The sequence below is a fragment of the Bos indicus x Bos taurus genome, chromosome 2, assembly GCF_003369695.1.
Source record: "Bos indicus x Bos taurus breed Angus x Brahman F1 hybrid chromosome 2, Bos_hybrid_MaternalHap_v2.0, whole genome shotgun sequence".
In the NCBI taxonomy this organism is placed as follows: domain Eukaryota; kingdom Metazoa; phylum Chordata; class Mammalia; order Artiodactyla; family Bovidae; genus Bos; species Bos indicus x Bos taurus.
Genome location: NC_040077.1, coordinates 84,454,178 through 84,480,597, shown reverse-complemented (window position 1 = coordinate 84,480,597; position 26,420 = coordinate 84,454,178). Strand labels below are relative to the sequence as shown.

General features: G+C 37.5%; 1 protein-coding gene across 1 annotated transcript in view; it reads left to right on the top strand.

Annotated features, from left to right (window-relative positions):
- DNAH7 (dynein axonemal heavy chain 7) overlaps positions 1-26,420 on the top strand; it is a 273,330-nt gene that overhangs the window by 59,380 nt on the left and 187,530 nt on the right. Inside the window, exons 13-19 of the mRNA XM_027563310.1 lie at positions 3,054-3,326; positions 4,345-4,472; positions 6,694-6,772; positions 11,502-11,726; positions 14,116-14,262; positions 15,915-16,600; positions 18,475-18,661. Coding sequence (XP_027419111.1) covers positions 3,054-3,326; positions 4,345-4,472; positions 6,694-6,772; positions 11,502-11,726; positions 14,116-14,262; positions 15,915-16,600; positions 18,475-18,661 — 1,725 coding nt within the window. The remainder of the gene's footprint in view (positions 1-3,053; positions 3,327-4,344; positions 4,473-6,693; positions 6,773-11,501; positions 11,727-14,115; positions 14,263-15,914; positions 16,601-18,474; positions 18,662-26,420) is intronic.

Here is a 26,420-nt window from a genome sequence, read left to right as displayed (position 1 = left end):
GGTAAGGTGGTCTGGTATTCCCATCTCTTTAAGAATTTTCCACAGTTTGTTGTGATCCACATAGCCAATGGCTTTCATGTAGTCAATGAAGCAGAATTAGATGTTTTTCTGGAATTCCCTTGGTTTCTCTGTGATCCAATGGATGTTGGCTACTTAAGCTCTGGTTCCTCTGCCTTTTCTAAATCCAGCTTGTTTATCTGGAAGTTCTTGGATCATGCACTATGGAAGCATAGCTTGAAGGATTTTGAGCATTACCTTGCTAGCCTGTGAAATGAGTGCAATTGTACGGTAGTTTGAACATTCTTTGGCATTGCCTTTTTTTGGAATTGGAATGAAAACTGACCTTTTCCAGTCCTGTGGCCACTGCTGCATTTTCCAAATTTGCTGGCATATTGAGTGTAGCATTTTAACAGTATCATCTTTTAGGATTTGAAATAGCTCAGCTGGAATTCCATCTCCTCCACTAGCTTTGTTTATAGTAATGCTTCCTAAGGCCCACTTGACTTCACATTCTAGGATGTTTGGCTGTAGGTGAGTAACCACACCATTGTGGTTATCCGGGTTGTTAAGACCTTTTTGTATATTTCTTCTGTGTATTCTTACCACCTCTTCTTAATCTCTTCTGCTTCTGTTAGTTCCTTGTCATTTCTGTCCTTTACTGTGCCCATCTTTGCATGAAATGTTCTCTTGGTATCTCCAATTTTCTTGGAGAGATCTCCAAGTCTTTTCCATTCTATTGTTCGCCTCTATTTTTTTGCATTTTTCACTTAGAATGTTTTATCTCTTCTTGCTATTCTCAGGAATTCTGCATTCAGTTGAGTGTATCTTTCCCTTTTTCTTTTACCTCTTGTATCTCTTCTTTCCTCAGCTATATGTAAGGTCTCCTCAGACTACCACTTTGCCTTCTTGCATTTCTTTTTCTTCAGACTAGTTTTGGTCACAACCTCCTGTACAGTGTTACGAACCTCCACCCACAGTTCTTCAGGCACTCTGTCTACCAGATCTAATCCCTTGAATCTATTCATCATCTCCACTGTATAATCATAAGGGATTTGATTTAGATCATACCTGAATGGCCCAATGGTTTCCCTACTTTCTTCAATTTAATCCTGAATTTTGTAATAAGGAGCTCATGATCTGAGCCACAGTAAGCTCCTGGTCTTTTTGTTGTTGTTGACTGTATACAGCTTCTCCATCTTCAGATTGATTGTATTCTTTGCAGTCGATTTCATTGTTGATCATCTGATGATGTCCATGTGCAGAGTAGTCTTTTGTGTTGTTGGAAAAGGGTGTTTGATATGACAGTGTGTTCTCTTGACAAAGCTCCCTTAGCCTTTGCCCTGCTTCATTTTGTACTCCATGGCCAAACTTGCCTGTTACTCCAGGAATCTCTTGATTTTCTCCTTTTGCATTCAATTCCCTATGATGAAAACGATATCCATTTTGGTGTTAGTTCTCGAATGACTTGTAGGTCTTCATAGATCCATTTAAGTTCAGCTTCTTCAGCATTAGTGGTTGGGGCATAGATTTGGATTTTTATGATTTTGAATGGTTTGCCTTGGAAACCAATCAAGATTATTCTGTAGTTTTTGAGATTGCACCAGAGTACTGCATTTTGGATTATTTTTTTGAGTATGAGGGCTCCTCCATTTCTTCTAAAAGACTCTTGTCCATGGTAGTAAATATAATGGAATCAGTAAACTAAAATGGACAAGCTTCACATTAGACCCAACAATTTCACATAAATTTTGCATATGCATATCACACATTGCATAAATTTTACAATATGTATTTATTTATCCTAAAGTTCTTTTTCAGAAAGGATGACACCAAACATCTATTGTGCCCCAAGAGTAGGGTTGAGATGATGGTGAAGGTGGTGGGATTCACTAATATTCTCATGAAGCATCTAGTTCTTAAAAAGTGTGATTTCTTGAAATGCCCACTAGGGGACATAGTGGGCAAACGCACCCTGGATACCTGACCAAATTACCCAGTTCGCTGAGGAATCCTTTGATATTATCAGTTTAAAAGCTGTAGGATATTCACTACTGGCAATGATTTTTGTTTGTGATAGTTAAACATCCCTTCTCTGGAAAACAGGCAAAGAGAGAGAGAGAGAGAGACAGTGTGTGTATTTAAAGTATATCTTGGTTCAAGATAATAAACCATATTTGCACATTTACTTGTCTGTAGAGATTTGTTTGCTTATTTAAAATTGTTGTCTGATAGTTTGTCCATGTTATTCTAATGGTTGTAGCAGAATGCAAATTTTGCAACTAGGGATTTTAGTCTGTTCTAGTTGCTGTTCACAGAATCAAAACTCAGGGTCGAATCAATGAGTAAACAGTCTTTCTTTGTTCCAGATAGATTACTCCTCAAGGTGACTAACTATTGTGACCAAAGACTATAATCAAATGACATTGAACTGACTTATTTAAAGAAAAAAATAATGTACAATGCAAACACTACCTTTTAAGCTAGCATATACAGTTGCACAAATAAAATGTGAATTTTGCTGTTTTGATATTCTAAATCTTAATCTGTGCATGTTCTCAAGTGACTGCTCTTTGACCCATACAGAAAAACAAAATACACCTAGATAGCCTCTAAGAAAAACAAAACATTATATGAAACCTAGGTATTTAAAATATGCTGTGATTAGACTGAATTTCCTTCTGTAGACATAGATTAGAAAAATCAGAGTACCTTGAGAGTAAAAAGACAATCTGCTAAGATGGGCATTTTTATATAGCTAAATGATATGGTGTGCTTACTTTGTGGCTCAGCCCTCAAGAATTCGCCTGCAATGCAGGAGATGTGTCTTTGATCTCTGTGCCAGAGAGATCCCCTGGAGTAGGGAATGGCTACTCACTCTAGTATTCTTGCCTGGGAAATCCCATGGACAGAGGAGCCTGTGGCAGGCTACAGTCCATGGTCTTGCAAAAGAGATGGACATGGCTTAAGTGACTAAACAGCACAATACAAATGATATGGTTACCTTAATTTAAGGTATTTTAAATGAGTCATATGGTTTTTATCCTTTTGTTTAGGAAAGTAAGTCTAAACCAACAATCTTGAAGCCAATAATTCTGAATGAAATTGTTGAAGCTCATAAAGAAAAGATTAAGGAGGTGGTTGTGCGTGAGAGCGTGGCACCCATTGAGCACCTCAGATTTTATGACAAGTATAATTTTTTAATTACCAGAAAAGCTGAGCAAGATGCTGATGCTTTCCTTGCAGAAAATCATCATTATGAGAAAATAATACAAGAAATTCGCAAATACCAAAAACTCATAGAGGATATACAGTACACATCTAGAAAGGTAAATCTCCCATTTTGTACAGCTGGTCTTTGTACCTAGTGATCTTTTCCCTGGTTTATTAGGATGTATTTCTACACTGTACAGTGAAAGAATCAGACTGTTATTGTCAACAGACAACTATGTACTGGACTTTTCTATCTGCCAAGTATATGGTAAGCCCTGGCTAGATCAGATCAGATCAGATCAGATCAGTTGCTCATTCGTGTCCGACTCTTTGCGACCCCATGAATCGCAGCCTCCCTGTCCATCACCAACTCCCAGAGTTCACCCAGACTCACGTCCATCAAGTCAGTGATGCCATGCAGCCATCTCATCCTCTGTTGTCCCCTTCTCCTCTTGCCCCCAATCCCTCCCAGCATCAGAGTCTTTTCCAATGAGTCAACTCTTTGCATGAGGTGGCCAAAGTACTGGAGTTTCAACTTTAGCATCATTCCTTCCAAAGAAATGGAAATAGGCAAAACAAGATTCTTCTGCTCAGAGAGCTGAAGGTCTACCCTGCAAGCCTGACTTTTAAGTACTTTCTTTAATTTGACCCTTCAAAAATATCAAGAACTAATTTTTTAAACTGCTTTGGTGTTTGTAAATACTTTGGAAAATAATGGTAATTATACCAAAATGTGGTTACTTCTGTTTAGTAGAAGACTGGTAATTAAACATTTTCTACTTTTGTCCTTTTTTTAATATTTTCCAAAATTACTACCATGAACATTCATTACTTTTTGTACAGAGCAAATATAACATTTAAATCTTGCACTGTCTATATAGCAATAACTTAGTTCTCCGAAGTTTTTATAGCCATTATTGTCCTGAAATAGAATTGGCTTAAGATATACTATTCAAGGAGATTTACTGAGAAGATAGTGGTAGCGTATTTAAAAACCCCAGCCTACATCATATTAAAAAAAAACTCAATTGTATTAGATCATACACACAAAATCAATATTGTGGAAAAGGCAAAATTGTGGGAATCATTTATGTCATTTCATGTTTATTAAACTTTTAATACCCAACGTTGCAGACTGTTCGTTTAGGAATGTTTGAAGTGCGCTGTGAGGAATTAATCAGAGCTTTGGTGAAGCGAGCAGATGTCATTTGTGGAAAACTTATTGCTAAAATGTTCAGAGATCATCAGGAAGTAAATACAAGGTATTGTGTGTAATACTTTTATTTGGTGTGGGGGCGGTTTAAATAGAATCAACTGTCACCTAAAGTACTGGATAAAGCAGTGTCATAAATGACCTTAAAGAAAAGATAAAGCCAGACTTACTTCTACTTGAATCTATTTAGTATCTTTTTTTCACCATGAATATGTCTTCCCAGTTGTCTGAATTAAGGTGATATTAAAATGCGTTTGCATTTCTTTTGTACAAGTCATGTGGACATTATCTAACTTCATATTTTTAAGTTTGTGTAATCAGTACACAGTGAGTTTTCAAAGTGGATATTCAGAGTAGTTGTCAAGGATCCCAAATTTGGAACATCATTTTACTGTAATTATCCTTCATGTCCATGGGAACATGTTATCTTAACTACAAACTCATTTGTTGTTCAACTTGGAGATTTTAAGGAAAACTAACGCTTGTTAAGTAAACTCAAAAATTCTGATTGTAAAGCAGAATACCTATTTAAGACTAGAAGTGTAATTAGTGTAGTTTTCTAACACTGGTGATAATGTGGCTCCATGAGCCTCTTTCATGATATCAGTTACACGGAATAAACCCCCCCAAAATCAGAATTTTGATAGTTATAGTGTTAGAGAAAATATTATTAAAAAGAATATTTATTTTAGCCTTTGTAGAAGCCTGGAAGAAGGTCAGGCACAGCATTAGGGACATAGACTATGAACAAAGCTGCTGAAGTTACGTTGCAGAAGTGGACACCCAATCCAGTGAATTACAACAGGATGTATTGAACCACACAGAAAAAGAACAGTAGTGAAGGAAATGATCAATTTCCTTCACAGTGAAGGTTGGAGGAGAGGGGAAAATCAGGGAAGGCTGAAAAGTGGCAGTGATACATGAATTCCTTTTGAAGGTTGAGTCCACCAGGTGAACAGTGTGGGTGAAAGAATTCCAGTTAGAGGATATAGTATATAGAAGCAAGTGAGGTATGAAATGGCATGATGTGCTCCAGGAACAAGGAGTGGGTTATGTTGCTTTCACAGATACTGTGAGGGATGAGAGGGGGGGTCGAGGGGAGGCTGAAGAGGGTGGCACCACATGCAAAAGGGCCAGGACTTGGGTGGCTTATCTAAGACCCAGAATCATACATTCATCTTAAAGTACCCTTTCCTCTGCAAGTGTAGAATAGTGAATGTCTTTTACTTATAATATTTCATGCTGAGTGAAATATTTTATTTCATAGCGATTTCCCTGCCTCTTAGCTGCCCCTAGAGCTCATGCTGGTTCTACTTTTTCCCTTTTTCTCCTAAGTATGCCTCTCACCAGACTCAGAGTATGTACAGAGGACATACCAGGACTATTACAGGAGCTGTTAGGTACAAATACCCTCAACTCCTTGCTCTCATGTGTCTCAACTCACCTCTGCACAGACCCCTTCCTGTCTGACTCCCCACATTCTCACAGGGCAAGAGTCTGGCAACCATTCAGTGTTCTTGTCTCCACCCATAAGCCCAGCCTCATTGCCTCCCATCTCTCTGGACCTGTGTTTTTGAGTTGTCCCCTCTGTGTCTCATCTTAAGTCTCTCCTTCACTGGTGATTCTGCCTCTGAAATTTGCAAACATGTTCAAAACCCTCTTCCATTCTCCATCCTCCACTTCAACTCAACATCATCACCATTCATTCCCTCTCTTTCACCTCACAGCCATTCTTCTTGAATAAATTTCTACACATTATCTCAACTTTCTTAACCTCTCACAACTCTTTTTTTTTTTTTAATTTCATGGTAAGTTCATTATTTGTATTGCCCACAACTCAAGTCAGTAGGAAATATTTACATACCAGCAGAAGTTTATGAGCACACCAGCCCATTTTAACTGTGCCTTCCAAGTAGACCACCTTTTTGTGCCCTCTCAACTAAATCTCTGGTAGTGTCCTTGAAACTCTAGGTTGGAATTGATTGTTCATAGTCTTGTCTTTCATACTGGAATGTGGACTGTCTGAGAACCATTACTACATCTTCCACGTTTCTGTATCTCTGTCACTTAATACAGTAGTTAGGAACATGATGAATGATTAAATGTGTATTGAATGAATAACTAAGTGAGCACAAATTTGCTTTTAATTAATTAGATGTCATATACATAAGATAATCTATTTTTCATGTAATGGAATATTAAAATAGTATACATGAATATATTTAGGAATAAAATTTAATTATATAAATGGCTTTTGTCTGGTTTTTCAGATTATGTGAGGAATTTGAAAAGATATCTGAAAAAGCTCTTAGCACACCTCCAAATACAGCAGAACTAATGGAAATGAAGGTATTGTTTATAATCTCTGTATAGTCATATGTGTGAGTAAATTGTTTTTCTTATTTTTCCCAGTTTTTTATAATTACTGACATGATATATAGTAACAAATCACTCCAAAAGTTAAAACAGAGGCTTAAAATTGTAAGTTACACACATACACTCTCTCTCTGTTTCTCTCTGTCTGTCTGTCTCTCTCTGAAGCTTGGTGATGCACGCTGGATACTCCTAGATGGTTCTGACTTAGATCAACTAGTTCTCAGATGGATTGACCATTATCATTATCTTCAGTAACTTTCTTCTGCTCCACTTTCCTCTCAAACTTCAGCAGTCTCACCTGCGTGTGTTTTCATGGAGTGATAGAGACAGAAAAGCAAGCCCAATTGTACATATGGTTTTTAAGTTTCTACTTGTGTCAGAATAGCAACTAACCTATTGACCAAAGCAAGTCACATGGCCACAGAGTCTGTGAGAGGACACTCTAAGACTAGATAGTGGAAGAGGTGAAATATTGGAGTTATTAGTGCAGTCGTCTGTCTACAAGGATCTTTTTGAGAGCACTATTAATAATCATTACTACGCTAACAGGCATAAACCAGGGCTGTCTTGGGAAACCTGAAATATGTGGTCATCCTTCATTTCTTAAACCAATGAATGTTTAATCCTTAAATAATGTTTTGCTCTGTTTTCTATAGATTATCTTTTATTCTATCATATATTAAACATTTCTGTGGTAGTTTGCTGAAAAATATTTTGAGCATAGGACTTATGGTACTGAAAATATTAGATAAGTCTCCTATGCTTGAGGTCTGCCTGATGGTGAATAAAATAATATAAGACACCTGGCTAATCATCTTTTCCATTTGTGTAACGTTAAGCTTTTATAGGAGTTTTTTTTCCTTTTCTAGCAGTCGCAAGATCCAAAATAGACCTTGTGTTTCTAGATTTTAAAATATTTAAGCAAACCCAGCAAAACACGTAAAATCATTCAAAAGTTTGTATAGGTAAGAAATTACAAAAGGAGTTCATATGATTATGTACATTAAATTAATCACTTAAATAAAATTTTATTAAAATCATTAGAACCATCTTTTATATATCAGCCTCTGTATATAATTCCTCTATTTCCTTTTCAAGTATTTATACTTGGATTGGGGCTCTTGGCACCTGAATGTATGTGTGTGTATCAAATACAAACATACCTATTGTATTTTTTTTAGAATCTTTTATATTTTATGTTAGTTCTTGTAAAAGTGATATTTTAATATGAATGATTTTCAAGGTAGCTAGAGAGATCCATAGCTGGAAATTCCTTTGAAAAATAATGAATATTGAGTATGAAGAGTGTTACTTATTTACGCCCTTAGCCATCACTGGAATTATGTAGGAACTTGGAGCTATTTGGTGTGAATTTCTGTTTATAGCAACATTTAACAGAATTAGCAAATAGGGCTCACTACTGATGTTATATTTCTGTATCTTGAAAAAGTTTATTTCTGTAAGGTCATAAACATCTCATTTTACTCAATACAGAAGTCAGTCATTTTTTATCAGTGAGAGGAAATAAAAATCCAGTTGTTTGACTGCTTAGAAAGCTGATTAACCAAATTGCAACAATGTATTTTCAATTAGACCTTTATTTGGATTTGCAACAAAAAAACAGCCTAATTAGAATGACATATGGAAAGATTTCAAGACAATGTCTTTTTTTTTAACTGAAAGATAATTGCTTTACAGTATTGTGCTGATTTCTACCAAATATCAACATGAATCAGCCATAGATTTACCCATGTCCCCTCCCACCTCCCTCCCTATCCCACCCCTCTAGGTTGTTACCGAACCTCAGTTTGAGTTCCCTGAGTCATACAGCAAATTACCATTGGCTATCTATTTTACATATGGTAATGTATGTTTCCATATTACTCTCTTTTTCTCTTTATTTATAAAAGTGAAAAATAATATGGAATTGTATGAAATAAAAGTTCCTCTATTCCATAATTTCTTTCTTTGAGGGTAATGGTTCTCTCCAATTGTGTGTGTGTGTATGTAGATAGGTAGATAGCAGAGTGACAAAAAGGAAGAGCAGGAGAGAGCTGGTTATAAGAAATTTAAAAGAACTTTAAAAGCATTAAAAAAAGGTACTTACTTCCTGGACAGGGAGATATGGGGTATAACATAGGTTGGTATAAGTAATTGCCAGTTTTCTCATTTTTCTGTAGGGTAGTAGGTTTCCTTCACCATTTATATTTTTAAGATATACGCATAAGTTAATGGTTCAAAAGAACTTTGAGAGAACCACATGTATATATGTACATACACATGGGCACTTCCATGTGCATGCACATGTGTACACACACACACACACACACACACACACACCTATATATTCACCCACTCACACAAAAAGAGATCTGCTTTTGCAAAAATACAATCATTACTCCTACAAATTATTTTATTCACTTAATAGTGTACCTTCTCTGTACTTCTACTAAGTAAATAGGCCTCTTAGTTTCTTCCAAAATCAATAGCCAATTACTTCAGTACAATATATTAAATGATTTGTCATTTCACTCCTGATTTGAAATGCCTCTTTTTCAACAGTACATCTCCATACATACTTAAATCTATTTCTGAGCTCTATTCTTGTCCATTCTCTACTCTTGAAGCCAAACAGGAACTGTTTTAAATTACTGCATCTACAGTGCATTTTGCTGTTTAGCAGAGCTAGTCTCTATCATTTCCCTTTTTCATGATTATCTTTGCCTTCCCAAGTATTTGGGTTTCCTTGATGGCTCAGAGGGTAAAGTGTTTGCCTGCAATGTGGGAGACCCAGGTTCGATCCCTGGGTCAGGAAGATCCTCTGGAGAAGGAAATGGCAACCACTCCAGTATTCTTGCCTGGAGAATCCCATGGACAGAGGAGTCTGGTAGGCCACAGTCTATGTGGTTGCAAAGAGTTGGACATGACTGAGCGACTTCACTTCTTTCTTTCTCAAATATTTACTCTTGAGTACTTTCAGAGACTTAGAATCATATCAAATTTAGTTTCTTTTAATACCCTTGCAATTTTGATCGAAATTGCATTGACTTTCTAGACTGGAGGAGAAACTGTTAGTCACTCAGTCGTGTCTGACTCTCTGCGACCCCATGGACTGTAGCTCACCAGGCTCCTCTGTATTTCTGTGGAATTCACCAGACAAGAATACTGGAGTGGGTTGCTATTTCCTTCTCCTGAGGAATGGCTTCCTTCATAGCTCAGTTGGTAAAGAATCCACCTGCAATGCAGAAGACCCCAGTTCAATTCCTAGGTTGGGAATATCCCCTGGAGAAGGGATGGGCTACCCACTCCAGTATTCTTGGGCTTCCCTTGTGGCTCAACTGGTAAAGAATTTTAAATAGTAAAGTAACATGTTAAATAAAACTAATTGTTTTTGAAATTTAAAATCTGTTCTGTTTTTGGGGGGTATAAACTAGAATTCTGCCAAACTGTTGCTTATATATACTATCTTGTAACATGCTTTCTTGAGATATTTTTGTGTTCTAGAGATGAAGATTCTTACAGATGTGATACTGGGGACTGTGAAAGTGAAAGTCACTCAGTTGTGTCTGACTCTTTGCGACCCCATGGGCAGATTCTTTACCAGCTGATCCACAAGGGAAGTCCACTGGGGACTAAGGAAATCGGCCTGCAGTGCAGAAACCCTGGGTTCAGTCTCTGGGTTGGGAAGATCCCCTGGAGAAGGGAAAGGCTACCCACTCCAGTATTCTGGCCTGCAGAATTCCATGGACTGTAACTATGGGGTCACAAAGAGTTGGACACAACCGAGTAACTTTCACTTTCTCTAGGGATCGAACCTAGGTCTCCTGCATTGCAGGCAGATTCTTTACTGTAGCCACCATTTACATCTTTATAATGTTATGTCTTAATATGTATTTCAATATTTGGTGCTTTAAAAATGTCCCTCAATGAAGTACTGTAGTCTTCCTAATAGGTTTAGCACATTCCTTGTTAAATTTGTCTATAGTTATATTTTAGTTTTTTGCTCAGCTGTGTCTGACTCTTTGTGACCCCGTGGACTATAGCCCACCAGGCTCCCCTGTTCATGGGATTCTCCAGGCAAGAATACTGGAGTGGGTTGCCAAGTCCTCCTCCACAGGATCTTCCCAACCCAGGGATCGAACCCTGGTCTCCTGCATTGCAGGCAGATTCTTTACTGTCTGAGTCACCAGGAAAGTCCATATTTTAGTTTTTATAACTAAAGTCTTGCTGCACTTTTGTCCAATGCAGATTTGCAATTTTACATTTGTTAACAATGGTTATGTGACTGTCTCCTCCACTAAACTTTAAGCTCTCTGAGGGCAAAGCCCAGGTCTGTTTTTGTCACACTGAATTGCCAGCACTTGGCACAGTATCAGACATACAGTAGGTGCCACAAAATGCTATTCTGAAAGAATTAATGGTATCACTCAGCGTCTGCTTCTTATGTTCCAGAGAACTACAGCATTCCTTGGTTTTCCAGTGGTTTTTGGCTGTTGTTTAGTATTTCTGTCTCCCCCCCCAACCCCTGCTCTGTCAGTAAAGGTTTTCAGGAGGGATGAGAAGCAGACTGTGCTGTAGTCTCCTATTTAAACCAAAAGTCTGTCCTAACAAGTCTGTACATATTTATGCAATGTATTTCTGCAGGCTATTTTTTGACATGAGCTATTCCTTAAAATGCCATCTGTAATTTTTTTCCCCTCAGGCTTATATTCAGAAAGTAGAGACAGTTGATATGGTTGAACTGGGACAAAGATTGGTGGATTCTAAAAACTGCCTCACCTTCCTCATTGAGTGTACCAACTTTTCCCCAGCTGACATTAGGCTAAATAATAATGTCTTCCAGTGGTATGGAAGAATGGAAGAAATTTTTGATGAACATAGGAAAATCATTAAGGAGAAAACAGAACAATATCAAGAAGGTCTTAAGGTAGGCATCGTGGATATTTTAAATTATTTTCATTTTCTGGAAATATTTAGCTTCCTACATAGCACTGTCAGCGCCTCTATTTCACAGTTCACATGTCTTAGCTCTCTCTTCCCATTAATCTTAGTAGAAGATAGTATGCATATTGGATGAATGTGGCATCATTTCTTGATTTTTCAAGGGAGAAAACTTTTTAATATACTGCCCACAAATGACCATTAATAAAAATATTATCTTACACAGTTTATAGTATTCTCTTGAGTTTACTTTTGTTAAGGCCAAAGCTCCCTTGGTGAGGTATGCCTTCACACTGTGTAATCGCCAACTTGCCTAAGTACTCCACCAACTCTAATGTTCAGTAATTTGAACGTTTTGTGTGTGTCCTACAAACAAGATGCTTTGTGGTTCGCCCTGTCTGTCCAGCCTCATCTCCTACCTCTTCCCACTCCTTGCTCTTGTCTCTTCAGTAGCCCTGAGCAACTTCTGGTACCCACTCTCCTACACCTCCCATCTCTTGCCCACACTCTCCATTTCTTCTTCTTCTTTTTAATGTTTGTTATTCACTTGCTTGCGCTGGGTCCTCATTGCTGCACAGGCTTTTCTCCAGTTGCAGTGCACAAGCTTCTCACTGTGGTGGCCTCTTGTTGCAGCGCACAGACTGCACGATGCACTGGCTTTGGCAGTTGTGCACACGGGCTCTGGAGCACAGGCTCAGTAGTTGTGGCACATGGGCTGAGTTGCTCTTAGCACGTGGGAGCTTCCCAGTCAGGGATCGAACCCGTGTTTCCTGCACTGGCAGGCAGATACTTATCCACCGAGTCACCGGGGAAGCCCCACACCCCCCATTTCATCTGGAGTGCCCCACTGTCCCTCACACACGCCTGTCTATCCTGCAAAGTCCTTGACTTCCAGAGAAGCCCTTTCAGTCAGACCTCAGTGCTGCTTCTCCTCTCCTCCCATGGTAGTTGTAACACATCTCCATTGGGCTAATTATATTATTATTTTCAGTTTTTTCTCCCACCAGTTGGTCACCTCTTTGATAGAAGGACTTTTGTTTTTACTTTTTCTCTATTTTTTAACCCTCCTGGCTAGCACAGTGCCTGACACACAGAAATGCCATCAGTGCTTCACAGCTATGATCTGAATAAGTGACACCGTATTTTCAGTCTCATTTTGCAGATGAAGAGACTTAAGGTTCCCAGGTGAAGGTGAACAGACTTGTTTCAAGTCAGCCAGTAGAGCTGTTCTTTGATAGCAAGCCTAGCCTCTGTCTGCCACACTATAGCAAATACAATTTATTGGCAGAATATGTTTGGAGCATAAAATATAGACTTAAAAATTTCTTAATCCTTCATTTTAAACTGTTAGGGTATATTTAAGTATTTATTTCTGTTTTACATTTAGGCCACTTCAAAATTTTTTAAAACCTGTAGAAAACATTATGAATATTAGATGCTTATGCTACAATATAATAGATTCTTAGGAAATCACTGGGTGACCCAGAATTATCTATACTTTGTGGTAATGTATACCATTCTACAAACTATACTTCACATTAATGAATTTTTCTTCTCATTTTCCTTCTCTCACTGGGCCAGAGCAATAAATTGCCCAGGAAACTAAAGAGGACAGAAATCAACCTAGATAATCTATAAAATATAAAATTATTTTTAATAACCTAGATTTGAGTTTTGAGTGTTTTATTAAGAGCTCTTAAGAACCATTTAATTTGGAATGTCTTTCCAATGACAATTTTGTAAGAAACCTCTCATTAAAAAAACACACACGTTTGTTTTACACTGGAGGGGTTTAGTTTTTAGGCTTTTAAATCTGTATATATTTTTCTTTTCTTTATTTCCTGTGAAGTGAACTCATGGGGACAAGAAAAATAAATTCAGAATGCCTTGTTTTAGCATTACTAATTGAAGAGATATCTAAATATTAGAATGCAAATAAAGAAATTCAGTTTTTTCCAGTTAGTAAAAAATGCTGCAGTTGCCTTTATAAGTCTTTAAAAAATTGGAGTTCTCTTAGTCCCATACTTGATTATCATGAGATTTTTTTTCAAGTGAATATATATTAGCATACTAAAGAATACCATTGTTTGTTCTTATACATTTTATTAGTTAGAATTTCTTACATTGATGATAAGAGGGGTAAACTTTCTCTGATTTATGAATTATAGGAATTTTAACCCATTAGTTTTAAATCCAGACTCTTAAAAATTCTACATGTTTTGGATCCCAGTCATCTTCAAGATCGTCCCTTTCTTTATATTTTGCCAGTGATGAAGTGTAATAATTCTGATAACCCTTATAAATTCCAAAACTTTCTCTTGATGCTTACGGGTTTTTACTCTTAAAAATAGTAACAAAAAATTGTTTTTTATTAGTTACGGTGTGAACGGTTTGTGGAGGAATTGGAAAGTTACGCTAAACAGTCAGAAGAATTTTACTCCTTTGGAGATCTTCAGGATGTACAACGGTACCTGAAAAAGGCTCAGACACTGAATGGAAAGTTGGATTTAGCAGCAGACAAGGTATAATTTAAAAATTCTTCTAGGCTGAATTAGTTCAACAGAAAGAGCATTTGACTTTGTATTGGGCATTCACCTTTAAGAAATGGATTCAAAGAATTTAATGACATTTAATTAGAGATTAACATATATGGCACAAATAGATTTTATAGCCGTGCTTCAGAGAGAAGCAACATTGCTGTTTTCTATTGATAGTGATAACATTTTAGGGGCCTTCCTCTTTTATTTTACAGATAGAGTTGTATGTGCATCTGCTTTTGAAGTTGTATTTTGTGTCACTTGATCATTTACATTATGTGATAGCGCCTGGTTACTGTTTAGATTTCCCACCTTCATGGAAGCCAGCTTAGAGTTCATGGCTGTGTTTCAATGGTCCATTGTTTTCTCCCATCAAGCCACTTTGTTTCCAATACCACTATCTCGGAAACCAGTTTTCTCAATTAGAAGCTGGGTGGGAAAAGCCATACTCTTTGCCATGTAAGATGTTTGAAATTTTTAATTATATTTTTTTATAAAAAGGGTAAACAGAAAAACGGGCTTCTGTGGTGGTTCAGTGGTAAAGAACCTGTCTGCCAATGCAGGAGATGCGGGTTCAATCCCTGGCTTGGGAAGATCCCCTGGGGCAGGAAATGGCAAGCCACTCCAGTATTCTTTCCTGGGAAATCCCATGGGCAGAGAGGCCTGGTGGGCTACAGCCCATGGGGTTGCAAAAGAGTCAGACACAACTTAGCAACTGAACAACAAAATATGAAAACAGACCATATTACGATTCTCTAACATTTCTAATATATTGCAAGATTTTGATATTTTAGTTCAGGTAATTAAAGCGTTTATAGTAGTCTCAGATGTGTAAATATATGTTGAGAAAAGAAACATTGTAGTTTTTTTAAAATTGATGCCACTGAAATTTTAAGTAACATGCATAATTTGCATATCTAGCTCACTCTTTTCAAATCAGTAGATTACTCCTGTATACCCCCTACATCCTTACAACTTCACTACTTTACTAAGAGGAAATTAATGCTTTCTTTGCATCTCTTATCCTACTTACCTTTAAGACCCAGCTTCAGTTGTAACTTCTCTACAGGAGCATCTATGATTGTGCTATTTCAGAAGGCTCTCTTGTCTTTGAGTGATAGCATTTAAAAAAAATATACTATTCAGTTTATATTAAATGGCTACTGTTCTAAGGCATTTCTTCTGTTGCTTATTTAATAAGTAACTGGTATTTAACTCAACTGGATTACTAACTCCTTGAAATTGGCACTTTGCAATATACTTTTTTTCTATTTTCCATAGTACCTAACACAATGCTGTGTGTTTAAAAGTATTTAAATTCTTATTAATTAATAAAAGAAGCTATTCCTCAGTATATCTGGATGGGCAGAGACTTCTTTATATGTATAAATTTACTATTTTAACTAACTTAAGAAGTCACTGTTCTCTGAAAACTGTAATAAAAAATAGGAACAGAAAAAATGAACAAACAAAATACCTAGGAAAAAGAGATTATTATTTTCCAGGCATGGCCTAATTTTAGTTTACCTTCAGCATTTGATGAGAGATTTTGGGGGGTCACATTGGATATATTTTTAAAACCTAATGTTGAATATCATTCCCTTTCAGAGTAGTGTGTTTAATACTTGTCCTTCCAGATTGAGCAGTTTAATGCTGAAGAGGAGGCATTTGGTTGGCTACCTTCAATATATCCTCAGCGTAAAAAAATCCAAGATGGTTTGAACCCTTATCTCCGTCTCTATGAAACTGCTGTAGAATTTAGCACCAAATATAGAGCATGGACAGAAGGACCATATAACAAGGTGAATCCAGACCAAGTAGAAACAGACGTTGGAAATTACTGGAGAGGACTCTATAAGCTGGAGAAAACCTTTCACGATTCTCCCAATGCGTTGGCAATGACCAAAAAAGTAAGAGCAAAGGTGGAAGATTTCAAGCAGCACATTCCTCTCATTCAAGTGATTTGTAATCCTGGTTTGCGCCCCAGGCACTGGGAGGCCATGTCCAGCATCGTTGGTTATCCGCTGCAGCCAGCAGATGATTCCACTGTCTTCTCTTTCTTAGATATGAATCTGGAGCCATATTTAGATAGGTTTGAGGGTATTAGTGAAGCAGCTAGCAAAGAATATTCTCTCGAAAAGGCCATGGAGAAGATGATTAATGAATGGGATGCAATGGAATTTGTCATTCTTCCTTATAGAGAAAGTGGGACATCTATTTTGTCATCAGTTGATGAAATTCAGATGTTGTTGGATGACCACATTATTAAGACACAAACTATGCGAGGATCTCCCTTCATTAAGCCTTATGAAAAGCAAATGAGGTAACGTGATATTTTTATGACAGTGTTTGTAGTATGTTATCAAAATTATCACTCATATATAATATACAGTTCTTTTTGAAAATTGAGTCTGCACTGTATACTTAATATTTTAAATAGTACATTGAAAGGGATATTAACCTTTATTTCTTTTAGAAGAGTCTATACTTTTGCTATCATCTATATTTAGGGCAAAGGTAGTAGACAGTGTCCAGATATATTCTTTTTTATTGCCCACAGTCTGATCTCATATATTTGATGCTCAAAAATAATCTTGTGCCTATGAACATAGTTTATAGAACATATAAACAATAAATTGAAGATATTATGTATTTTTCCAGACTAATTAGTTTGGTGTAGATGACCCTTATCCTGTCAATTTTTTTCAGTTTTTGTAATCTGTATTAAGCAGTTTATATTTTACCTTAAAAAAGAGTAAATCCAAATCAGACTGCCATCTTTATTGTGAATTTACATGGCAAGGGAAAGCTATATGCTTGGAGATATCAGCCTCTGGTTATGGGTACATTATCCTAAACCTGAGCTTGCCCAGCATTTGTTGTTGGCTCAGTCTCTGATTGCTCTGCCTCCTGCCCAGCTTGCTCCAATGTGTTCATCAAGAGTAATTTTTGAACTTCTTTGAAATTGGCACGTCTAGATTCTATTTTTAAGAATTATGCATGAGCTCATTAGCTAGTAAGAAATTTTCTGCATTAGCATGGATTAGATAGAGAGAGAGAGAAGAGCACCAGAAGGAAGCAAAGGCATTCATTTCCTTGTGTGAAAGACAGATTTATTGATGAACATGGAAAGGAAAGGCATTTTTAAAAGACATTTTAAAATGCCTGCTGACTTTTTGAACTCCTATATACATTTCTTGGTGTTTATAGTCTAAAATTACAGATCGCCACTTATAAATGATGAGTAATGTATTAATCTACACATAAAGCCATCCCATATCTAAGTTTTGTTGCCTTTAACCAATCATTCTTCTTTATGGCTGTGTTATCTCATAGCATAGTGATAACAACTGTCTAGGTTCAAATCTGGCTCTTTTGTTCATTAGCTTGATGCTTACCTCTATGTACCTTAATATCCCTACTGGTAAATAAATATTACATTCTGGACCCTGCCTCTGAGGGTTGTTGTGAGGATAGAGCAAATACACACAAAGACCTTAGAACTGTGATTGTAAAATTGTTAGTTTATGCTATAATTATAATATTTATTCTTAAGGAAATTTAGTCATTTTTCCCTCTGTATTTATAAATGAGCCAATAATTCATTTTAATTCAAAAATGCCACACTAATATATGGGGTCACAAATAGCCAGACACGACTTAGCAACTGAACAGAACAGAATATACTTATGATTGTGTAGAATTTTCTTTAAATGCCTGTTATATCTTATCAATTGAATATTTTCTCTTGGAAAGATAGCTGTTATGGGTCCAAATTTTTTAAAAAATGAAAAAACAGAATTCATTCATCCAGAATGAATCTTGGATGTAATTACCTTTCCTAAGAAGAAGTTCAGAGTGCCTTTGATTGAGAATACCATTACTATCTCCAAAATCTCATTCTTAACTCATACTCTTTGGCACGGAATTGGATTGCAGAAAGGTTTATTGAGATGACATATATAGAAACCAATCCGTTTGTAGATAGGTGCATTTGTATTAGCATAAATGTTGATGCTATTATTTAGATACAGACTTTATAGAGCCCATCTAGTGATTTATCTTTGATTGTAGGTAGATGAATGGAAATTGGCATAACAACATTGCATGTACTGTTAACAGTCTAGTTTTGAGTTTTATTGTGTGAAACATTTCTTGATTTGCTTTTGATAAGCACCACTGTGTTTTGCTCCTCAGGGAGTGGGAGGGCAAGCTCCTGCTGCTTCAGGAGATTCTGGATGAATGGCTCAAGGTCCAAGCCACGTGGCTGTATTTGGAGCCCATTTTTAGTTCTCCAGACATTATGTCTCAAATGCCTGAGGAAGGGAGGCGATTTACAACGGTGGATAAAACATGGAGAGATATAATGAAAAGTGTCCTACAAGTAGGTACAAATCCGTGAGAACATGATTACTTTGTTGAAGTAACATTTTTTCCAAAACAATCCAAGTAAGCCATTGTCTTTCCCCTACATGTCTAATATCCCACATTAGATATTATTTTAGAATCCCAGGAGCAAGAAACATCAAAAGGAAAATAGGTGTTCTGTCCTGATTACTTCTTGAGGTCCAAATTGAACTTGCATCATTTAATGACAGTGGTTCTAGCAGTGGTTCTTACCAGATGCTCTGGTAGAAAGATAGCAACGCATACCCAGCATGGGGTGTCCTGTCTATTCTCTGGCTCCCACATTATGGCTGCACCACCTCTGAAGTGCTCTGCGGTGAGAAAGAAAGCAGCATGCCAATCACTCAATCAAGAAGTTTCTCTGTAGGGACTTAAAAAGAAAGAGCTGCAAAGATATATATATATATATATCTATATCTCTCTCTCTCTAAAGATACAAACAAAATGCAGTCTATCAATCAAGCAACGCACAGATACAGTGGAGAAATTATACTTTGAGAGAATTTAATGAAAACCAGTAACACTCAAGAAAGTATGGTTTACATTCAGTTCAAAAGACATGCCTGCAAAGCATAGTTTGTGTGTTAGTGGATGTTAAGATTAAAATAGAAGAAATATTAGTTATTATATCATTAAATGAATGTGAATTTCTCTATTGGTATTTTGATCAAATATTGATACAAGTTTATTATAAAGTAGGGAGAGGATTATCTTAAATTTTTTTCTATCCTAAAATGGAAATATGTTTATTTTTATAATTTAAACTTTTAAAATTGTGACTATAATCCTAAATGTTGATAATATTGTAACAATGACAACTATATGATTTGGTAGGAAAATATCCCATAAGATGGACATGGGTCTGTTTATTTAATAAGTTTATTTTATGTAATAATACTTGAAGCAAAACATTGTATAAACCAAAATTTTGTAGAATTAATCCCATTGGAATTCCATATTTAAAGAACCTACTGATAAGTCACATTTTTTTTATTCATTTCTAATTAATTTGCTTTGTAAATTTAGCTTCTCCTTTTATATATTGTTTCCTTACAACATGGAAAAATCCTTGTAACATGTATATGTTTTTGTTTGGAAGAGGATGATGTTGCCCCCCATTTTCGTTGCCCCCCCCAAAAGAATAAAGCAGATGCTTGTATTCTTCTAGTTAATATAATTTTAAAAGTTAAAAAAAATTTTTTGGCATTTGATCAAAATAAGTCGCTTAGTCGTGTCAGACACTTTGCAACCCCATGGACTGTAGCCTACCAGGCTCCTCTGTCCATGGTATTTTCCAGGCCAGAGTACTGGAGTGGATTGCCATTTCCTTCTCCAGGGGATCTTCCCGACCTAGAGATTGAACCCAGGTCTCCCGCATTGCAGGCAGACGCTTTACTGGCTGAGCCACCAAGGAATCCGAATCAGGCATTTCACCAAAATGCTCTTCAAAATTCATATTGCTAAGAAAATTTAATAGTTCAATGCCTTGAAAGAGCAGCTATACTGAGACTAGTAATAATGGAAACAGACTTTTAATTCTATAAAACTGCTGAATTAAAAACATATTAACAAAAAAGCATTACTTACTCTCATTCCCAAATAAACAGTTTTCTTTGCATGACACTTCATTTACTTTTGCTATAAGTTTTGATTATCTTCCTCAACTTTCTTTACATTTTCTTTTTTTTTTCAGTATGTTAGCATCAGGACAGCTTTTGTCTATACTCTCCAAAGCCTTAAAATAAACCTAAGTCCATATTCTCTTAGGAAGGCTAATGAGGATGATCTGTACAATCCAGAGGTCACTGGATTAAGTGCTTGGTACAAAAAGTCATCACTTTCACCCTTCAGTTCAGTTCAGTCGCTCAGTCGTGTCCGACTCTTTGCGACCCCATGAATCGCAGCACACCAGGCCTCCCTGTCCATCACCAACTCCCGGAGTTCACTCAAACTCATGTCCATCGAGTTGGTGATGCCATCCAGCCATCTCATCCTCTGTTGTCCCCTTCTCCTCCTGCCCCCAATCCCTCCCAGCATCAGGGTCTTTTCCAATGAGTCAACTCTTCACATGAGGTGGCCAAAGTATTGGAGATTCAGCTTTAGTATCAGTCCTTCCAATGAACACCCAAGACTGATCTCCTTTAGAATGGACTGCTTGGATCTCCTTGAAGTCCAAGGGACTCTCAAGAGTCTTCTCCAACCCTACAATTCAAAAGCATCAATTCTTCAGTGCTCAGCTTTCTTCCCAGTCCAACTCTCACATCCATACATGACCACTGGAAAAACCATAGCCTTGACTAGACGGACCTTTGTTGGCAAAGTAATGTCTCTGCTTTTGAATATGCTATCTAGTTTGGTCATAACTTTCCTTCCAAGGAGTAAACATCTTTTAATTTCATGGCTGCAATCACCATCTGCAGTGATTTTGGAGCCCCCCAAAAATAAAGTCTGACACTGTTTCCACTGTTTCTCCATCTATTTCCCATGAAGTGATGGGGTTTCTAAATGTCCTTTTAGAACTATGCCAAGAGAAAAGGCTCAGAGGTTAAAAACAATGTAAATGATATTATTAATATAAATGGCTTGATTGAGGTTGTTTTGATTCCTTATGGCATAAACATGAAATAATTTTATGTTTTGGTATCTTCTCCCAACTATGCTTGGCCAAAGGCTGTTTCTCACTGGGAAAGGCTCTCCTACTGAAAGTTCAGTGTAATTCCAGAATTTTCCAGCCACTTTTGGTTAGGATAATTTTGCCTTTGAAGACTGAGCTATACCTATTTGAGAACCTCAGTCTCATGTTATATTTAGAGCTCTTCTCTTCCACATAGTCAGGTACACCTGAGGCCTCTTTGGAGTGTGTGGGTGGGGACTGTGCTGTCCTGCACTGCTTTTCTCTTTCCTATTCTTATCACCAGGTACTGGGACAGGGAGGAGGTATGGATGAGGTAAAGGGAGGGGGAGAAAGTAGAAAGAGGAAAGGAAAAAAATAAAGGGAGAAAGAAAAATTCACTGGTGTAACTGATCCAGCCAAATTATCTGCTCTTTTTGTTGGTGGTCATGATTTGGATGACATCATGTCTCTGATGCCCTCGCATTGTGCCTTTACTCTTGGTCATCACAACTGGTCTAGATTTTTGACCAACTATGGGCAGGTGAAGTCCACAGATTAACTCGTAGTGCACAGGTTAAGACCCGGACAAGTTCTGGTTGCCAAGAGATTCTACCTTGAGCATCTCCCCTAGGTTTTGTCATCCTTGGCTTCATCTTCACACTGATTGACCAGTGATGGCTTTTGCCACGTTCTTCTCATATGTATTTTGCCCCATGCTACAGCAGTATTTCACAGGTTTGTAGCCCTTAATTCCACCTGGGGTCTGCAGCACGTGGGATCCATCTTCTCTACCTCTTAGTAACCTTGAGCACATGGCCCTTACCTCTCTGGTCATCCCACCACACCACCTTCTCCCAGAGCCTTTTTTTGTTCTGATAGCACTGGAGCAGGTCAGCATACTGGTGATAGCACAGACTTCTGGATGAAGACATTAGCCTTCTGTCTTTACATGCACTTGAAAAGTTTTCTAGGGGCTCTCTGAGAAGAGAGAATGTGGGAACTAATATGGGAACAACAAATTGCCTATCATTTGGAGTTGAAAGAAGTGGATGATCATTTGCATTTATCCAAATATTACTTTTGATCCACATGAATCTTTTTTATTTCCTGAGTTCAGTTCAGTCGCTCAGTTGTGTCTTACTTTTTGTGGCCCCTTTCATACAAGGCAGGAAAAGACACTCTTGAAATTCTCCCCAAACTTTTTCCTTTTATAGTCTAACCCCATCTCAATAAATATGAACACTACTCTTTCTGTTTTTCAGGCCAAAATCATATTTTTGGCCATTATTTTTTGGTCATTATTTTTCTTTTTCCTTTTACTGTCATAAATATGACTTGGCACCAAGTATCTCACCAGTTTCTAGGGAGCTCGAAAGCTAAAAATTATGTCTTCCAAACTCCTTAACAGCTAAGTTTCTGGAAATAAATTTGATTTTGATGGTTAGGTGGGGATTTGGAAGGCATACAACAGCCATCTTCTTGCCATTTTAGCTATTTCTGCTGTCAAAAAATGTCTCTTTTTTTTCCTTTTCTTAAATGTCTGGCCACCAGTTTGATGGGTACTTAAAGATGATGATGATGGTGGCTTCCTGACCCTGCTCTCTGATCCTAGAATCACAGCCACCACGGTGTGTTTTTGAATGCAGTTGTCCCACTGGTGGTGTCCTTTTGTTCTTACTGGGGCAGAAATAACCCTTCCGGAAGATCAGTTCCACAGGGTTCTCAGAGTTTTTCTGGAAAACCAGACTGGAGTGTGCTCCCTTAGACCTTTTAGTGATTTTTTAATCACTTAATTCCCTATGTTAAATTTCGTTTTTGCTTAATTACCTAGAAAGATCCTGCACTGAATTCTGAATACAGGTATCAAAACCTCAAAGTTGGGATCTAGGATTGTCTACCTGACCCACTTGGGCTTTAGGGTGGTTAAAATCTAGTTACCATCTGAAAGTGGAACACTGGTGGTACCTAGCAGGCGGGGCAAAATTCCCTTACTCAAATTATGCTACTAGTCTCGTGAAGTGAAGAGTCTGTTTCACAAGCAATGCTTTGGTGGACCAAGTGGCTGCTGGAACAGGTCAATACAGTACAAATTTGAAATACAAGGGATGTGAGATGGGCGGAATTTTTTCTAAAACCCTGGGAAAACTAAAGAAATGGTCTAATTAAAGGCTTAAATTCTCTGCTCAAGATATGGTCAGAGGATTAAGATGCTTCTATGATTGCCCTCAGAGAGCCTCTTAATTCTCATAGCTACAGTTCTGACATAGCCAAAAATGACAGTCTGATCCAGCAGGTTGCCAAATTACAATGTAATTTAATTCACAGCCTTGTCAGATCTGTTCTGCGAACGATAATTTCCTTATTGGGAAAGAGTGGGATGGTGAGAACTAAGAATTGGGGATATTTGAGGGAACTTGATGAACTCTGGTTGCCCTGACTCTCACACTGAGAGCTTCCCTTGCCAGAAGCCTTTTCAGAATTCTAAGGAGTGTGGGAGGTATTGTATTGTAATAGTGCTTGTCTGGGGAGAACCAAAGTTAGATGCAGTCTAATGGACTGATGTGACTGCACTTACCAGACATTCATGTTTCAATGAGCTAGTCACGGAGATGTGAGTCATTCTGTTTACTTACTTATTTCTGCCAAAACCTGCCTTAATAAGATTTAAACAAAGACTGGTTTATAGGTTTCTGCAAAATATGCTTGCATTATTCAGAAGCAAAAATTACAACCCCTCCCCACCTTAGGGGATTGACTCAAAGCGTAGTAGGAGGGGAATCCTTTCAGAGGGTACAACTTCAATTAATATTAGTTGTTTGGGTTTTTTTTGACCTTGCCTATAGAGATGGTCAGAAGTATGGATCTACATTGATCATAGTCAGTAGTAAGCAGTTTGCCTATATGATCAAGGACTTAGAAGAAACAAGATTGAAAGATTGGTAATAAGGAGATCTATCAGGAATCACAGAATGACTAGAATATGAGTATATTTGTGCTCCATGTAAATGTTTAATAAAAGGTAGTGCTGCCAAAGGAGGCACTTAATAGAGTTGACCAGTTGATCTGTTTGTGAATGTCAACCAGCATACGCCATTGTATGCACAGTGAGCTGTGAAATGGAAAAATCACATAATATATTGCCCAAACTGCAGAACTTCTGAAAGTCAGAGCAATTAATAAGTAAGCCAGGAAAGCAAGCATAAGCCAGAACTCTCCACATCAAACTGGGAATATGTGGTCACCCAGGCTACAAGCAAAGAAGTCATAATGGCAGAGATGGGAATTATGGAAATATTTGTCATCATGGGCTGTCCCTTACCCAACACTGCAGAGCATCCAAGCTGCCAACATCAGAAACAAACAAAATGCTTCTGACACAGGATCACACCTGAAGGGACCAGGCAGCCATTTAGAAGGAATTAAATACAGTGCACCTGTTTCAAAATAGAAGGGATCAGTGATTTGTCTGCACCAGAGGACTTTCCTTTCTTTTCCAAGTTTCTGCCAACACTGTCATTCATTGACTTACTGAATGACTTATTGTCTCAGTTTCCATACGATACTGCTTCTGCTATGGAATTCACATTACAGAGGAAATGAGGCAGTTGACTGATACTCTTTAAGATTTACAGATCCTAATGTGAACATTGACCTTATAAAAAGTGGAATGTCTCATGTTGAAGACTCAGTTGCTATATGAGCAGGAAGAAAAGAGCTTGTGAGTTTGGCATGCAGTTCTAGAGGATACATAGCCCATATTCTCAACCAGCTCCCATAGGCACAGTTCATGGATCTGGGAATTAAGGAGTGAAAATGATGTTGACTTTTCATACTAGTTCACCCAATAAACGACTCACAACAGTTCTGCTTCCCAACTTTTGGTCTTGCTAGTTGAAATATCTTAGTATCCAGGGGATAAATGCTTCTGTATGGGACATAGCAGTAGTTTCATTGAGCAGGAAGTTCTTGATTTACTCACTTTACCCTTTTACCTCTCTGTCCTTATAACTTTGCACCTTACTTACTCTATTCTAGCCACGCTAGCTTCCTTTTTTGAATCACACATGCCAAACATACTCCACCCTAGAACCTTGTACCTCCTGGACCCTGTTCTTCCAAATATCTGCAGAGCTGATCAGTGTCTTTGCTTCCTGGAGTCTTTTCTCAACTATTCCCTTTATAAAGAGGCTCACACTGAGCACCGTGTTTAAATTGAAACCTGCCTCTGCCTTTTCTGGCCATCCTGATGCCGCCTTTTCTTGTTTGCAGCATTCATCACCTTCTAACTGACTGTATGATGTATGAATTATTTTGTTATTTATCACCTGTCTTCTCTTGGAGGCTGGGGTCTTTGCTTTGTTCACAGTTGTGGCCCAAGCACTGAGATAGCAGGCTCTCCAAAAATATTTGTCCAGAGTGAATGAATAATTAAATTGAGATTGATCCTTGAATTATTGCTAGTTCTAAGAATTCTGAGTTCATTCTGAACAACCTTCCCTAAAAATTCAGTGTTAGATAAGTCCTGAGTCCTAAGAGCTGGAGTAATCCTAGAAACATCCTGCATCTTGAAAGGATTTCTATTTTTGGTGAGGTCGAAGGATCTGAAAGTTGTAAGAGAGCAGAAAGATCTACTTGGTGAATCCATGTTTCCTTTCTAATACTTAATAGGTTTAGTGAAGATCTGACCAGTTTTCTGTTGTCTAGGGGTTTCTGATTAGGAAGTTTATGCTTCTGGAAGTTTAGTGAACTGGCTTGAGCTTAATTCCATTAAGTGTACTTTCTATGCAGCCTCTCATGGCAGCAGTAATTAGAATGCCCTCTGTATACCCCCAATTAAAGTTTCGGGCCCTGATATCACCGGCGTTTGGTTTAGAAATGTAAATTAGCCAGTAGCTTATCATTTGAGCTGATGCGAGTGGTGATACTTGGGAAGCAAAAGAAGACACCTAAAATTTGTAGAATTATCCTTTAACCAAAAAAATATGGTAGTTAATAATTTCTTTTCCTCTCCAGAAGATGAAAAGTAATTAAAGTGTCAAAGGAGTTGCACTTAGTTTCACATTTCTGGTAGCTTCCTGTTTTAATATCTTACTGTTCTATCTTGACAGCATTAGCTAATGAG